Genomic DNA, 16,953 nt, shown 5'->3' on the forward strand with positions numbered 1-16,953 from the left:
CCAGGCGTTGCGGCAGGCGCCTGTAGTCCCAGCTACTTGAGAGGCTGAGGCAAGAGATTCGCTTAAGCCCAAGAGTTTGAGGTTGCTGTGACGTTACAACACTCTTGTAAGGGCAACAAAATGAGACCCTGTCTCAAAAAGAAAAAAGATATTCTTGGTATTCTCTTACAAAATCACAATAAAATGATCAAAATCAGGAAATTGGTTAAACTAGCTGGCTAATCAGGAAACTAATTAAATTAGCTAACACACGGATCTTAAAATTTACTTGTATTTATGGAATCATAGACTATGTAATCTTTTGAGTCTCGGCATAATACAAGTTAGGTTCTTCTATATTGGCATTATCAATAGTTTTTTCCTTTTTACCGATGATTAATATTCCATTGTTTGAATTGTAACACAATCTGTTTACCCATTCACTGGTTGAACATTTGCATTGTTTCCAGATTAGAGCTACTATAAATAAAGCTGCTATGAACATTCATGTCCAAGTTTCTGTAACAAATTTTCAGGAGTGTGATCGCTGAGTTCCATGATAAACACATGTTTGACTTTATGAGAAACTGCCAAACTGTCTTCCAAAGTGGCTCTTTATTACCACCAGCAGTGTATAAGAGAACTAATTTCTCTATATCCTCACCAGCATTTGTTTTTTTCTTCCTTTTTCATTTTTTTTGTAGAGACAGAGTTTCACTGTACCCCCTCGGGTAGAGTGCCATGGCGTCACACGGCTCACAGCAACCTCTAACTCTTGGGCTTACGCGATTCTCTTGCCTCAGCCTCCAGAGCAGCTGGGACTACAGGCGCCCGCCACAATGCCCGGCTAATTTTTTTTGTTGCAGTTTGGCCGGGGCTGGGTTTGAACCCGCCACCCTCCGCATATGGGGCTGGTGCCCTACTCACTGAGCCACAGGTGCCGCCCTCTTCCTTTTTCTTTTAATTTCAGATTTATGTTGGGGTACAAACAACTAGGTTACAATGTTTGCATTTGTTAGGTAGAGTCCCTCTTGTAGTTGTGTCCCAGACCCAAGAGGTGTGCCATACACCCTACATTGTGCCCATTAAGTGGGAGGGCACCAATCCCCCTCTCTCCTCCTCTACCCTCTTCTCCCTCATTCCTCCACCCCTCAGCTTGAATTGAATTTTTTCTTCTTTTTCTTTTCTTTTTTTTTTGTTTGAGACAGAGTCTTACTCAGTCGCCCTGGGGTCCATTGCCATGGTGTTATAGCTCACAGCAACCTCAACCTCTTGGGTTCAAGCGATCCTCTTGCTTCAGCCTCCCAAGTAGCTGCGACTACAGGTGTCCACCACAATGCCCTGCTATTTTTAGGGAGGAGTCACCTTAACCTGTTCTCGAACTCACAAGCTCAAGCCATCTACCCACCTTGGCCTTCCAGAGTACTAGGATTACAGGCGTTGAGGCACCACACCTGGTTGAGTTTTTCTCTCATGTGGGCAAGTATTAGATTGTCTTTTGGCTTCATATTAGTATTGAGTGCATTGGATACTTGCTTTTCCATTCTTTGAGACAAAGTCTCACTTTGTTGCCCATGGTTGAGTGCTGTGGCATCACAGCTTACAGCAACCCCAAACTCTTGGGCTTAATCGATTCTCTTGCCCCAGCCTCCCAAGGAGGTGTGGCTACAAGTGCTTGCCACAACGCCTGGCTATTTTTGTTGTTGCAGTTGTCTTTGTTTAGTCAGGCCCAGGCTGGGCTGGAACTCACCAGCCTCAGTGTATGTGACTGGCACTCTACTCATTAAGCTATGGGCACCAAGCCATGCTTTTCCATTCTTGTGATACTTTACTAAGAAGAATATGTTTCAACTCCATCCAGGTTAATACAAAAGATGTAAAGTCACCGTCTTTTTTTTTTTTTTGTAGAGACAGAGTCTCACTTTATGGCCCTCGGTAGAGTGCCGTGGCCTCACACAGCTCACAGCAACCTCCAACTCCTGGGCTTAAGTGATCCTCTTGCCTCAGCCTCCCGAGTAGCTGGGACTACAGGCGCCTGCCACAACGCCCGGCTATTTTTTGGTTGCAGTTTGGCCGGGGCCGGGTTTGAACCCACCACCCTCAGTATATGGGGCCGGCGTCCTACCGACTGAGCCACAGGCACCGCCCAAAGTCACCGTCTTTTAACCTAGTATTACATGGTATACATATACCACAGTTTGTTAATCCGATCCTGGGTTGATGGGCATTTAGGTTGTTTCCATATATTGGTGATTGTAAATTGAATTGTGATAAACATTCTAGTGCAAATTTTTTATCCTTAAGATAAAATATTTTTTCTTCTGGGTAGATGCCTAGTAATGGATTTGTGGGCTCAAATGGGAGGTCTAATTTGAGTTCTTTGAAAAGTCTCCATACTTCTTTCCTAAGAAGCTGTATTAGTTTGCAGTTCCACCAACAGTGTAAAAGTGCTCCTTTCTCTCCACATCCGTGCTTTGGGACTCACCAGTATTTGGTACCTCATTGAGGTTTTGATATGCATTTCCATGGTGACTAAATGATACTGATAATCTTCATCTACACAGGAACCAGCCATATATCTTCTTTGGTTAAGTTAACCATTTTAAAAATTCAAATGTTTTCTTACTGTTTTGTTTTGAAAGTTCTTTATATATTCTGCATACAAATATTGTGTGAGATATGTGATATGGAAATATTTTATCTCAATCCGTAGATTTTCTTTTCATCATGTTAACAGTGGTGAAGGAAAAATTGCTATGGTTGAAGAAATGCTAGAAGGGCAGTGTGACTGGAGTATGTAGCACAAAGAAAGTGGTATGCAGTAAGGCTGGAGAGACACTGGGAACTTAGAGACCGCGCTAAGGCATTTGGCCTTTATTCTAGGGGCAATGAGAAGCTACTGAAGGTTATTAAGAAAAAGGATAATGTGAATGGATGTGTTATGTGGGGAGGGGGTTGTTTGATTATTTTTAGAGATGAAATCTCACTATGTTGTATTTGTTTTCTATTTGTCCTCTTAAACTTAGTGTTTGCATTTTATATCTTTTGTCATCCATTTGTTTTTTCTGTTTTTTTTTTTTTTTTTTAGACACAGAGTATCACTTTGTCGACCTTGGTAGAGTGCCGTGGCATCACAGCTCACAGCAATCTCCAGCTCTTGGGCTTAGGCAATTTTCTTGCCTCAGCCTCCCAAGTACCTGGGACTACAGGCGCCCACCACAACACCCGCCTATTTTGTTGTTGTTGCAGTTTGGCCGGGGCTGGGTTCAAACCCACCACCCTCAGTATATGGGGCCAGCACCCTACTCACTGAGCCACAGGCACCGCCCTGTCATCCATTTGTTTTCAAACTGTCTTTATTTTCTTTCTTTCTTTTTTTTTTTTTTGTAGAGACAGAGTCTCACTTTATGGCCCTCGGTAGAATGCCAGGGCATCACACAGCTCACAGCAACCTCCAACTCCTGGGCTTAAGCGATTCTCTTGCCTCAGCTAGGGAGTAGCTGGGACTACAGGCACCGGCCACAACACCCAGCTGTTTTTTTGTTGCAGTTTGGCTGGGGTGGGGTTTGAACCCGCCACCCTCGGTATATGGGGCCGGCGCCCTACCAACTGAGCCACAGGTGCTGCCCTTTTCTTTTCTTTTTTTACTTATTTGCTTTCTTTTTTCTTTTTGTTTTACTTTTTTTTTAATTGTTTTTTTTTCATTGACCCTTTTTTCTTTTTAATCAAATGCTGTTCTCTTAATCAAATGCTTTTTATATTTCTTTTTTCTTTTTTTGCAGTTTTTGGCTGGGGCTGGGTTTGAACCTGCCACCTCCAGCATATGGGGCCAGCGCCCTACTCTTTGAGACACAGGCGCTGCCCATGTTTTTATATTTCAAGTAAACAATATTTAGTTACATTTTGCATTTTATATGGACTGACATTCTTGGAGGTTTAAATGTTTTAGCTTTATCTTGATATTTATTTTCTGTTTGTCCTCATGTTTTGCTTGCCTTTCTTTTGGAAACAGGTTCTTTCTGTCTGTGTGTGTATGTGTGTGGCTCAGGATAGAGTACAGTGGTGTCATCCTAGCTCATGGCAACCTAAAACTCCTAGGATCAAACAATCCTACTGCTTTAGCTTCTAAGTAGCTAGGACTACAGGCAAGTGCTGCCATCCCTGGCTAATATTTCTATTTTTTTTTAGAAATGGGGTCTTACTGTGTTGCCCAGGCTGGTCTCAAACCCCTGGCCTCAAGTAATTCTCCCACGTTAGCTTCCCAAAGTGCTAAGATTAAAGGCATGAGTAAACACATCCAGCCCTCTCTTTTGTTAATGAAATAGTTTTGTTTGTTTGTTTTAAGAGACAGAGTCTCACTTTGTCACCCTTCGTAGAGTGCTGTGGCGTCACAGCTCACAGCAATCTCCAATTCCTGGGCTTAGGCGATTCTTTTGCTTCAGCTTCCCGAGTAGCTGGGACTAGAGGCACCTGCTACAATACCCAGCTATTTTTTTGTTGCAGTTTGGCTGGGGCCAGGTTTGAACCCGCCACCCTCAGTATATAGGGCCCGCGCCCTACTCCTTGAGCCACAGGTGCCGCCCTGAAATAGTTTTTAAAATTCTATTGTGTCTAGTCATGTATAGTGTCTCACATCTGTAATCCTTTACTTGGGGAGCACAGGGTGGGTGGATCTCTCCAGCTCAGGAGTTTGAGACCATTCTGAGCAAGAGTGAGACAGTATCTCTACAAACAATAGAAAAATTAGCCAGGTGTCGTGGCAGGCACCTGTAGTCCCAGCTACTCAGGAGACTGAGGCAGGAGGATTACTTGAACCCTGGAGTTTGAAGTTGCAGTGAGCTAGGATGAGGCCCTGCCACTCTAGCCTGGGCAACAACAGAGTGAGATTCTGTCTCAAAAAAGAAATTTCATGGTATCTTCTCTGTTGAGCTTTTAAGTCTCCTGTGTAGTTTGTGAGAGACAGAGGGAAGAGATTATTCTGGGGAAGATTCAGGATTACTTTTTTTTTTTTTTTTTGAGACAGAGCCTCCAGCTGTCACCCTGGGTAGAGTGCTGTGGCATCAAAGCTCACAGCTCACAGCAACCTCCAAATCTTGGGCTTGAGTGATTCTTCTGCCTCCGCCTCTACAACGCCCGGCTATTTTTTGGTTGCAGCCGTCGTCGTTGTTTGGCGGCCCAGGCTGGATTTGAACCCGCCAGCTCAGGTGTATATGGCTGGCACCTTAGCCGCTTGAGGGACAGGTACCGGGCCCAGGTTTACATTTAAACTAACATTTATTCTGTACCAGCAATGGGCGAGTTCCTGGGCACAACTCCTCCATGTGGTCATTAGATTAGTTCTTTAAACTTCAAGAAAAGTTACTCCCTGGGTATAATATTCTGGTAATGTGCATTAAACCACAAGTAAAACATGTTTGAGTTGTGATCCCAGCTCCACCAGTTGGTAATTGTGTCATCTCGGCCAAGGCTGCATATCTTTTATGAGATTCAGTTTCCTTGTGTATAAAATGAGGAGAAGGAAGCTTTTCAGTTTATTTTACAGGATCACTATTCAGATCACATAGAAATAATTTGTATAGGTGCATTATAAAAACTGCAATGCAAATATTACTACAGAATTTAATGAAAAACTTATATTCACTCTTCTCATATCTTTTATAAATAGGCAAATTTCAGTCCTATCTCATCTAAACCGTAATCTTTCTAAACTGAAAAACTCTTCAGCCCATGTTATCTTTCTGATAATTTCAGCAGCTCTTTTTCTAAGCCATCTCTGTGATTAGAATGTCTACACCATTGATCAAGGCATAGTCCTCACTTCCTGCAAGACCCACTTACAACATGTTTTCCATAACAATTTCCCACTCACATTTGCTTGCTCCATCTTCTTTTTTTTTCACCTATTTTTTTATTGTTAAATCATAGCTGTGTACATTAGTGCAATTGCTGTACCCATTCTAAGATGCACAGTAGGTGTGGCCCCACCCATTACCCTCCCTCTACCAAAACCTCCCCCCTCCCTTCCCCTTCCTTGGCCCTTTCCCCATAGTCATGTGCTGTAGTTGGGTTATAGCCTTCATGTGAAAGCTATAATTTAGCTTCATAGTAGGGCTGAGTACATTGGATACCTTTTCTTCCATTCCTGAGATACTTTGCTAAGAAGAATATGTTCCAGCTCCATCCATGTAAACATGAAAGAGGTAAAGTCTCCGTCTTTCTTTAAGGCTGCATAATATTCCGTGGTGTACGTGTACCACAATTTGCTAGTCCATTCGTGGGTTGATGGGCACTTGGGCTTCTTCCATGACTTAGCAATTATGAACTGGGCTGCAATAAACACTCTGGCACAGATGTCTTTGTTATATTGTGACTTTTGGTCTTCTGGGTATAAATGCTTGCTCCATCTTCTGAAATCCTAAACTCTCTTTGGGTCTCATACTGTTGTAAATATTTGCACACGTTCACTAACTTTACTTGAGTAAAACTCCTTCAAGGAGTATTTGCTTCCTCTGAGACTTGGCACCAAGTAAAAGTTCTTAGTAAATGCTGGTTAAATCAATGAAAAGAGAGAGTATGTGGGTCACAAAAGGAATGTTCTGTCTCTCTGAGCGGCAACGCTGAGAGCATCATCATTGTGCAGGCACCTAACAGGTGAAGCCCAGTATGTTGGGCTCATAGATCCCAAACTCTAAGTCCCATATTCCCTTTGCTGATGCAGATGTAGTTCAGATTCGTCACTAAACAACTTACCTTAAATATGCCTGGAGAATTGGGAAGACTTTTCAGACTGATAGGTGTGTTCTTTCTTGTTTTGTTTTTTGAGACAGAGCCTCAAGCTGTCACCCTGGGTACAGTGCTGTGGCATCACAGTTCACAGCAACCTCCGGCTCCTGGGCTCAAGCGATTCTCCTGCCTCCGCCTCCCAAGTAACTGAGACTACAGGCGCCTGCCACAGTGCCCGGCTATTTTTTGGTTGTAGCCATCGTTGTTTGGCGGGCCTGGGCTGATTCGAACTCGCCAGCTCAGGTGTATGTGGTTGGCGCCTTAGCTGCTTGAACCACAGGTGCCGAGCCCGATAGGTGTGTTTTAAAGCATAAATAGTTTCCTGGAGTTAAGTGGGGAAGGAATTCAGAAAAGGGTAACAGTGTAGGATTCATATGAGAATTTTCTAAAGTCCTAATTTGAGTATGATGTGCAGGTCCTTTCTTCTCCCATCACACCTGCCGCTCTATGCTCACAATAAGTACTGAATTACTTAATTTTCCTAGGCATTTTCTTTCCTCTGAGTCTTTGTCCATGCTATGGTCCATGGAATGCCTTGTTCTATGATTTTCTTTAACCTGGCTAATTCCTGTGTGTCTTTTAGCTTTTAGTATATAAATGTCACCTTCTTTCTTTCTTTCTTTTTTTTTTTTGCAGTTTTGGCTGGGGCTGGGTTTAAACCTGCCACTTCCAGTATATGGGGCCGGTGCCCTACTCCTTTGAGCCACAAGTGCCACCCTAAATGTCACCCTCTCTGTAATACCTTCGTTGGCCTAACCTCCCAGGTCTGAATTAAGTGCCCATTCTCTCTGTGTTCTCACAATATGCTGAATTCAACTTCCTTGAAGCACCTACAAACTACTGAAATTTCTTTTTGATCTTCTTTATTTTTCACTAGACTTGGAGGTCCTTAAGAGGAGCACTCTATCTTCTTGGTTTGTTTTTTTTCTTATTTTTGAGACAGAGTCTCACTATGTCACCCTTGGTAGAGTGCTGTGGCATCACAGCTCACAGCAGCCTCAAGCTCCTGGGCCTAAGCGATTCTCCTGCCTCAGCCTCCTGAGCAGCTGGGACAAAAGGCGCCCAGCACAACGCCCAGTCATTTAGTGACTGCAGTTATCATTGTTCAGCAGGCCTGAGCCAGGCTTGAACCCACCACCTTCAGTGTATGTGGCCGGTGCCCTACTCACTGAGCTACGGGCACTGAGCCTATCTTCTTGGTTAATCTCAGAGCCCAGAACAATACCTGGCACTGAATGAACCTCTGTAAACATTTCTTGAATGAATGAATCTCACAAGAATGCCTATTGTAAAGAAAGATTGAGAGCAGTTACCTGTTTGCTTTCTCTTTCCACATCAGCATTCTCCTGGTGTGCAGCCTGCAGATGTGAAGGAAATTGTCGAGAAGGGTGTACAGAGTCTTGTGATTGGCCGAGGGATGAGTGAGGCCTTGAAGGTAGGTATGGGTGTGCCTGAAGGCAGGGGTATCTCCGGGACTTTTATAAATGTGTCATTCTTGGGAGTTCATCTCTATATATCATACACCTCATCTTGCTGACCAGGATAGAGTAATGGCTGCATACACTACTCTGCGTCATCTCAAGTCTACCTAACACTGCGACTGTCATTTCAGCTGTTTCTTGGAAATGCCTTAATCCTAGAATTTCTTTCTTTCTTTTTTTTTTTTTTTGTAGAGACAGAGTCTCATTTTGTTGCCCTCGGTAGAGTTCGGTGGCATCATAGCTCACAGCAACTTCTAGATCTTGGGCTTAGGTGATTCTCTTGCCTCAGCCTCCCAAGTAGCTGGGACTACAGGCGCCTGCCACAATGCCCGGCTATTTTTTGGTTGCAGTTTGGCCGAGGCCAGGTTTGAATCCGCCACCCCTGGTATATGGGGCCGGCGCCTTACGACTGAGCCACAGGCGCCGCCCAGTTTTTCTATTTTTAATAGAGACGGGATCTGTCTCTTGCCCAGGCTGTCTCAAACTCATGAGCTGAGGCAATCTACTCTCCTCAGCCTCCCAGACAACTAGGATTATAGGTATGCGCCACCATGCCCAGCCAATCCTAGAATTTCTCAATTTGCACAGTTGCCAATATTTTGTCCTTTATATTTTACTGTATTTTGTACTACCTTTTCTTCTTTCCCTTCTTAGACTATGAAAATTATGCTTCTGTAGGGCGGCGCCTATGGCTCAGTCGGTAGGGCGCCGGCCCCATATGCCGAGGGTGGTGGTTTCGGACCCGGCCCCGGCCAAACTGCAACCAAAAAATAGCCGGGCGTTGTGGCGGGTGCCTGTGGTCCCAGCTACTCGGGAGGCTGAGGCAAGAGAATCGCCTAAGCCCAGAAGTTGGAGGTTGCTGTGAGCTGTGTGAGGCCACGACACTCTACCGAGGGCCATAAAGTGAGACTCTGTCTTTACAAAAAAAAAAAAAAAAAAGAAAAAGAAAATTATGCTTCTTTCTCCTTTAGAAAAAATATTTATTTTTATTTTTCTTACTGAAATAATACATGCTTATTGTAAAAGATTCAATGTAGAAAATATAAGGAAAAGGTGAAAGATTTCCCCTTTCCAATCTCCACATTTGTTTTTATTGTTTGAGGCAGAGTCACTTTGTCACCCTCAGTAGAGTACCGTGGCATCATAGCTTATACCAATCTCAAACTCTGGGGTTTAAGCGATTCTCTTGCCTCAGCGTCCTCTTGCTACAGGTTTCCGCCACAATGCCCGGCTATTTTTAGAGATGGTGTCTTGTTCTTTCTCAGGCTGGTCTCAAACCGGTGAGGAGCTCAGGCAATCCACCTGCCTCGGCCTCCCAGAGTGATAGGATTACAGGCATGAGCTACCATGCCAGGATAGCTGTATACTGGCTACAGCTCTCTCTGAGTACATCTGCCAATTTATACACATTTATACATACAGATATGCATGTACACACTTAAAGCCATCTTACATAAATCAGATCAATACTATAGTAGTGTTCTGTATCCTTTATACCCATTTACATCATTACATTATGGACAGCCTTCTACATAAATATATAGAGATCTATTTCATCCTCTCCTGTTCCCTACTGATGAAGGTACCCTTTACTTATTTGTATTTTTAAATTTTAAATTCGTTTTTCTCCCATTGCTATAATTCCTATCTGTATGGCTTTTGTTGTTATGAATCTTTTAAATGTATGGAAAAGTAACGTAGGGCATGTTAAAAAATATTTCACTCAAGAGTTCTTTCTGAGGAGGCAGAGTCCACTTAAAACCTATTTAAAAAATATTTAGGGGCGGCACCTGTGGCTCAACGGAGTAGGGCGCCGGCCCTATATGCCGGAGGTGGTGGGTCCAAATCCAGCCCCGGCCAAAAACTGCAAAAACAAAAACAAACAAACAAAAAAAAAACTTCTGGGCGGTGCCTGTGGCTCAGTGGGTAGGGCGCCCGCCCCATATACTGAGGGTGGAGGGTTTAAACCCGGCCCCGGCCACACTGGAACAAAAAAAATAGCCAGGCGTTGTGGCAGGTGCCTGTGGTCCCAGCTATTTGGGAGGCTGAAGCAGGAGAATCACCTAAGCCCAGGGGTTGGAGGTTGCTGTGAGCTGTGTGATGCCACAGCACTGTATGGAGGGCGATAAAGTGAGACTCTGTCTCTATAAAAAATAAATAAATAAAAATAAAAAATATTTAGGACAATCCATTGAGGTGGGAAAATAATAATAGCTATTATTAGCTATCATCTAGTAATAGCTGCCACTATTGAGAATATCTTTTTTATAAATTCATTTATAAATATTTTTTAAGCACTTTTTATGGACCAGGCACTATTCTCGGCACTGGGGATGTGCGATAAACTGGACAAAAAAGTTTCCTGCCCCTCATGGATAATAAAAAACTATACAATTTTAGATAATAATGCTGTGAAGAAAATGTTGACTTAAGAGGGGCTATAAAGTGATGGTCAACAAAGGCCTTTCTGAGAAGACATTTGAGCTGCAATATACATACGTTAGTTAATTTCACCCAAACATCAACCCAGTGATGTCAGAATTAGTATACGTGTTTTATAGAGGAAGCAACTGGGGCTTTGAGACTTTAAATAGCAGGCCTAGAGTTTCTTAGTTGGTATGTGATAAAGTTGGAGTTTAGACTCAGGTTGGACTGACTCAGACATTTAACATTTACATTGTTTGGGCTCTGCACCATGCTGGACATTTTACAAACCCTGTAAGATAGGTGTTAGGAACCCTAATTTACTGACATGGAAACAAAGGCTCAGAAAACTTAATTCACTTGAACTCAAGGTTATACCGTTAGTAAGGATTTAAATCCAGGGCTGACCCCAATATCCATGCTTTTTCATTTACATTTCACTTGAGCTTTATGCATGAGTATTATGACACCTCTGTCAACTTCTCAGAGGCTTTTTTTTTTTTATTTAAATTTTATTTATTTAAGATACGGTCTCCCTCTGTCACCCTAGGTAGAGTGCCGTGGCATCATCACAGCTCACTACAACCTCAAACTCTTGGTGGCTCAAGCAATCCTCCTGCCTCAACCTTCCAAGTAGGGGAGACTATAGGCACATGCTGGGATATCCCACTAATTTTCCTATTTTTAGTAGAGACAGAGTCTTGGTCTTGTTCAGGCTGTTGTCAAACTCCTGAGTTCAGGCAATGCTCTGGCCTTGGTCTCCCAGAGTGCCAGGATTACTGGCGTAAGCCACCATTCACAGCCTATTTTTATTTTTGAGACAGAATCTCACTCTGTCTCCCTAGCTACGGTGCAGTGGTGTCATCACAGCTAACTGCAACCTCAAACTCCTGAGTTCAAGTGATCCTCCCACCTTGGCCTCCCAAAGTGCTGGAATTATAGGTGTGAAAAGCCATGCTTAGTCTCAGAGGACTTTTTGACTTATGGGTGCTCACTGCCAAATTTCGGACGGGTGACGTGGTGGGTGATAAAGGAATGACAGTTGTCACTAATTCTCTAGAGTACATTTGCTTACACTGCCTTACAGCAGGAAAGCAAGCCCTGAGGGCCATCCCCTTCTTTTCATCTCTTTTCCTCCCTTGCAGGTGCCTCTGTCAACTGTGGAGTACCTCAAGAAACAAGGCATTGATGTGCGCGTCCTCCAGACAGAGCAGGCAGTGAAGGAGTATAATGCCTTGGTTGCCCAAGGGGTCAGGGTAGGAGGTGTCTTCCACTCTACCTGCTGATGGAGCCTTAGAAGGAGAATAAATCACTGAGCAACTATGCCTGTGACTATCACTCTTATCATTCTGCACACCAGTCTTCCCTGAGCAATTTTGAACACCTATTCATACCAGGTCCATGAGTTAGGCATTTGGGATACATGGATAACTAAGCAAGGTCCTTATCCTCGAAGGTGTTAAAGATCAGAAAAGGAATCAGATGTTTACCAAAGTTTAATACTGTGGTGAAGTATGAGAAACATCAGACAAAAATAAAGCCTGTGCTTTGAAGGTCAAAGAAGTTTTAATGCTTTTGAAGTCACATTTCAGTTGATGCTTTGGAATGTTTTAGGCTTTTCTTAGCGGGGGAGGGTTGTTTTTTTGAGACAAGGTCTCACTCTGTCAGTCAGACTAGAGTGCAGTGGCACGAACATAGCTCACTGTACCCTTGAACCCCTAGGCTCAAGTGATCCTCCCACCTCAGCTTTCCCAGTAGCCCAGTAGCTGGGAGTACAGGCACTACACCTGGCTAATTGTTTTTTTTTTTTTGGAGACAAAGTCTTACTCTGTTTTCTGGACTAGAGTGCCATGACCTCAGTCTAGCTTACAGCAACCCCAAACTCCTGGGGCTAGCCTCCTGAATAGTGATTTAAAAAAAAAAAAATTCTTGTAAAGACAGGATCTTGCTATATTGCCCAGCCTGTATTTGGAATGTTTATTCATCAATCCAATTAAGATTTTTTTAGCACCTTATATGCTGGGCACTGCTCTAGAGAAATAGCAATAAAAGTCTTGTTTTTAAGAAGCTTTTATTCCAGTATGGAAAATAAACAACTAAACAAGTATATAATGTAAAGAGAATCTGTTATGATGAAAAATAAAGCAGGATGAGAAGACAAAGAGTGATGCGGGATATTTTAGATAAGCGGTCAGGGAGGGGAACATCTGAGTAACAGTAACAGTAGAAAAATGTGCCCTGTGAGTTGGTTTCTAGGCAGGCTGTTCTACTAACTAACCCTGAGACTAGAGCCAGCCAATTATCTCTAGGTCTCAGATTCTCATTAAATGTTGGGGCTGGACTAGATGCCCTTTAAAGGTCCCTGCTAGCTCAGATAGTCTTTGTTCTATTAAATACCTAGGTGGCCTTTGTGAAGCTTTAGAATAGACTGAGAGAACTACAAGTTATTAGCACCTTTTTAATTTTTTTACCTCTTTAAAGAGGTCTGAGTGTGGCTTTGGTGTCAAATAGTCCTGACTCTGAACTACAGCTCTCTGCTGTTCACTGGTTTCATCTCTCAGAGTTTCACTGGTTTCATCTGTCAGATAGGAATAACATTAGTACCTGGAGTCACTATAGGTATTCAATGAGGTAATTCATAGAAAGTATTAGCTCACTGCCTGGCATGTAGGAAGGACTCAATAAATTGAAACAATTGTCATTATCTTTCTATTAATGGGGCTACTGTGTAAAGCCAATGTATTTTCATTTTATAGTTCTTAAAATAGCAGCTTATTAGTTCATAGATTCATAGAATGTTGGAGCCCAAAGGAACTATCTCACTCATTATTCAGTAATTCTCTTTAATGCCCATTCACTGAGAGTCTATTACCAATTTTCTTATGATTAGTTATTGCTGGGCCCTGGGGGAATAGGAATGAATAAGTTATAGTTCCTGCCCTTAGGAGTTATATGAGACAGAGAAAAAACAGATAATAATGATACATTATATTGATTTTATAGAAGTTGCAGGGTCCAATGGTGGCACAAAGAAAAGACCAATTTATCCTGCCAGGATGTAAGGCAAATTAGGGAAACTTTTACTAAGGAGATGACACTTAACCTGAACCTCAAAGAATGAAATGTTCATTAATATGTCCACTTTTTAACTAGACATTTACTAGGTATGGTGCTTATAACAGCTGTAACTTTGAAGTTGCTCCATGCTAGCAATTGTTGAAGCAGCAGCCCTAGAAAGCTGAGTTTTGCTCATGTGATCCTGGCAGGGGATTGGCCCAGTTAGGCATCTGACATAAGGCAAGCCCATTCACAGACCGGATAGCAACTTAAGATGCAGCTTGGTGGCCAGGCGCGGTGGCTCACACCTGTAATCCTAGCAGTCTGGGAGGCTGAAGCAGGTGGATTGCTTGAGCTCAGGAGTTGGAGACCAGCCTGAGCAAGAGCGAGACCCCATCTCTACTAAAAATAGAAAAAATGAGGCAAGAGGATCGCTTGAGGCCCAGAGTTTAAGGTTGCTGTGAGCTGTGATGACTAGAGCGCTCTACTGAGGGTGACAAGGTGAGACTCTGTCTTAACAACAACAACAAAATGTAGCTTGACAAGAAAAGGCGACCTAAGACAGAGTGGAGAGTGAAGGAATTTTTCCATGTTCACCCAGCAAGTAAGTGGCAGAGTCAGGATTCAAGCCCAACATTGTGTCTTCTGGCATATACTTCCTTGCTCCTCAGAGGTCTATGGAAGGAGATCCTCCCAGCGTGACACCCAGCATAGAAGTCTGGGCAAGCCCTGCTTAGTGCCCTTTCTGCATTTGTCAGATGACAGGATCTTTTTTTTTTTGAGACAGAGTCTCATGCTATATGGCCTTGGAGTAGATCATAGCAACCTTAAACTCTCAGGCTCAGGCGACCTTTTGCCTCAGCTTCCTGAGTAGCTGGGACTACAGACATGGGCCACTTATGCCCAGCTAGTTTTTCTCTTTTTAGTAGAGATGGGATCTTGCTCTTGCTCAGGCTGATCTCAAACTCCTGAGCTCAGGCAATCCACCTGCCTCCGCCTCCCAGAGTGCTAGCATTACAGGTGTGAGCCAATGTGCCTGGCCAGATGACAGGATTTCACAGGTTTGTTTCCACAGCTCATAAAACCAGCCCTCTATAACTAGGAGAGATGTTTGATAAAAATCACTGTTTCTTTAGTGATGCAGGTTTTTTTTTTCAAATGTACAGTGAGACAGCTCTAGTGGGTGTTGAATTAAGTGTGGATGTAATCATTGTTCCTAAGTGGGTTGTCGCCAATTAGTACCAACTTCTTAGAGGCTATCAAACTTGTATAGAACCTCATGAATAGCCCCTACTTCTCAATCTGGCCCACATGGTCAATGCTGGAAATATACAGAGCTTGGAAAGAAGCTATTTTTCCACACAACCCTATGTTTAGTCCTATATATTGTTGACTCCTTTTGATTCATTTTTTATTTATTTTTTTTGAGACAGAATCTCACTGTGTCACCCTCAGTAGAGTGCTGTGGTGTCACAGCTTACAGCAGCCTCACACTCTTGGGCCTCCCAGTAGTTGGGACTGCAGGCGCCCGCCACAATGCCTGGCTATTTTTTTTTGTTGTTGTTGCAATTGTCGTTGTTTAGCTGGCCCGGGCCAGGTTTGAACCCGCCAGCCTTGGTGCATGTGGCTGGCACCATAACAACTGTGCTACAGGCACGAAGCCTCAATTTAATTTAGATAGCACCTCCCTCAATCAGCCCACACTTAATTTCTTCTAGTGTAAAGGTTCCTAGGACAAGAAGTGCTAGATGTGTATCTGTCTTCTCCATAATTGTTTGCCGAACTCAATCTTATCAAATGAAATCCAAAGTCCTTTCAGAAACTGGACTCTCAGGGTTTGCTTCTGCAACATGCCATGACACTGCTGGCTTTTCTCTTCGTTCCTACATATGTTCTTTCTTTCCTTGCCTGGCACATGGTGAGAATTGTGCCAGGGATACAAAAACACAGACCTTTCTTACTGTCCTGATACAGATTAGTAGGAAGAAATAGACATGTAAACATACAGTGATCACGGAGAGGTTGCAAATGAGCACACATCTTCTACCTGCAGACATGTTTTCTCAGTAATTTTAACCTTTAATTACCAAGATTTATTTATTTATTTATTTTTGCAGTTTTTGGCTGGGGCAGGGTTTGAATCCACCACCTCCGGTATATGGGGCCAGCGCCCTGCTCCTTTGAGCCACAGGCGCTGCCCAGTTACCAAGATTTTTTAAATTGGGTATTTTTTCATGAAAAATGCAGATTTCTGACTATTGTGGAATAATGGGAAGGTCTAACACCACCAGTCCCACACTTGTAACTTAAAACTAATTGAGTGGCACAGAATAGCAGCTGCCTTCTTGAATAGAGAACATACTCTCTGGCTCTTCACTCTACTATTACCTTCCTCTTGGGATACTTTATTCCTGTGCTTTTTCTGCCTATCTTCTTTAGGAGTTTGTGTCTGTGAACCTGCAATGCAATGATAAATATTATGCTTGAAGCATATACAGGAGGCACAGATAGATTCTAGAACAGTCCTGAAGAATGAGGAAAAGAATCATAGAAGTCTCAAGGTCACATTCCAAGGCTCAGGAATCCAAAGGCCTAGAGGTGAGAGAGAACACGGGGAACTTTGGGAACAACTATGGGTAATTTTGTTCAGCAAGGAGAATCTGGGAGAGGGAGTCTGAGGCTAGAGAGAAAGCAGAGGCATGAAGAGCCTTCAAGGACAGTTTAACCAGTAGTGATCCACATCATTCAAGCAGGGGAATGATGTAATCAGATGTGACTTTTAGAAAGACAGCTGTGTGAAGAATGGACTGAAGAGGGCGAGATCTGAGACAAGGAGATCATCAAGAACTAATGCTGTACTTGAGGAGAGATGATGGTGACCGCATCAGGATGGGAACAGTTGAGTATGAGAAGAGGACTAAGACAAATACTGCAGACAGCAGAATCTAAAGGGCTTGATAGCAGCTTTTATGTGAGGAGAAGGAAGGAATCCAGTGTGACACATAGGTTTCTGGCTCTGAGTGCTGGGTGCACACTAGACCACTTAGAACAGACCTATTCCTCACAGTTCCCCCTTTGCTTATTATTTTTTTTTTGGCAGTTTTTGGCCAGGGCTGGGTTTGAACCAGCCACCTCTGGCATATGGGGCTGGCGCCCTACCCCTTTGAGCCACAGGCACCGCCCCTAGAACAGACCTATTATGAAGCCACATTGGGAAGGGCCTAGGCCC

General features: G+C 43.3%; 1 protein-coding gene across 1 annotated transcript in view; it reads left to right on the forward strand.

Moving 5' to 3' along the window:
* The window catches only part of AAMDC (adipogenesis associated Mth938 domain containing), a 55,164-nt gene extending 43,180 nt beyond the window's left edge, over positions 1-11,984 (forward strand). The window contains exons 3-4 of the mRNA XM_053561985.1: positions 8,102-8,197; positions 11,813-11,984. Of these exons, the coding sequence (XP_053417960.1) occupies positions 8,102-8,197; positions 11,813-11,953 (237 nt within the window). The 3' untranslated portion in view covers positions 11,954-11,984. The remainder of the gene's footprint in view (positions 1-8,101; positions 8,198-11,812) is intronic.
* The last annotated feature ends 4,969 nt before the right edge of the window (positions 11,985-16,953 follow it).

This window comes from Nycticebus coucang, chromosome 14 (genome assembly GCF_027406575.1).
Source record: "Nycticebus coucang isolate mNycCou1 chromosome 14, mNycCou1.pri, whole genome shotgun sequence".
Taxonomy (NCBI): Eukaryota; Metazoa; Chordata; class Mammalia; order Primates; family Lorisidae; genus Nycticebus; species Nycticebus coucang.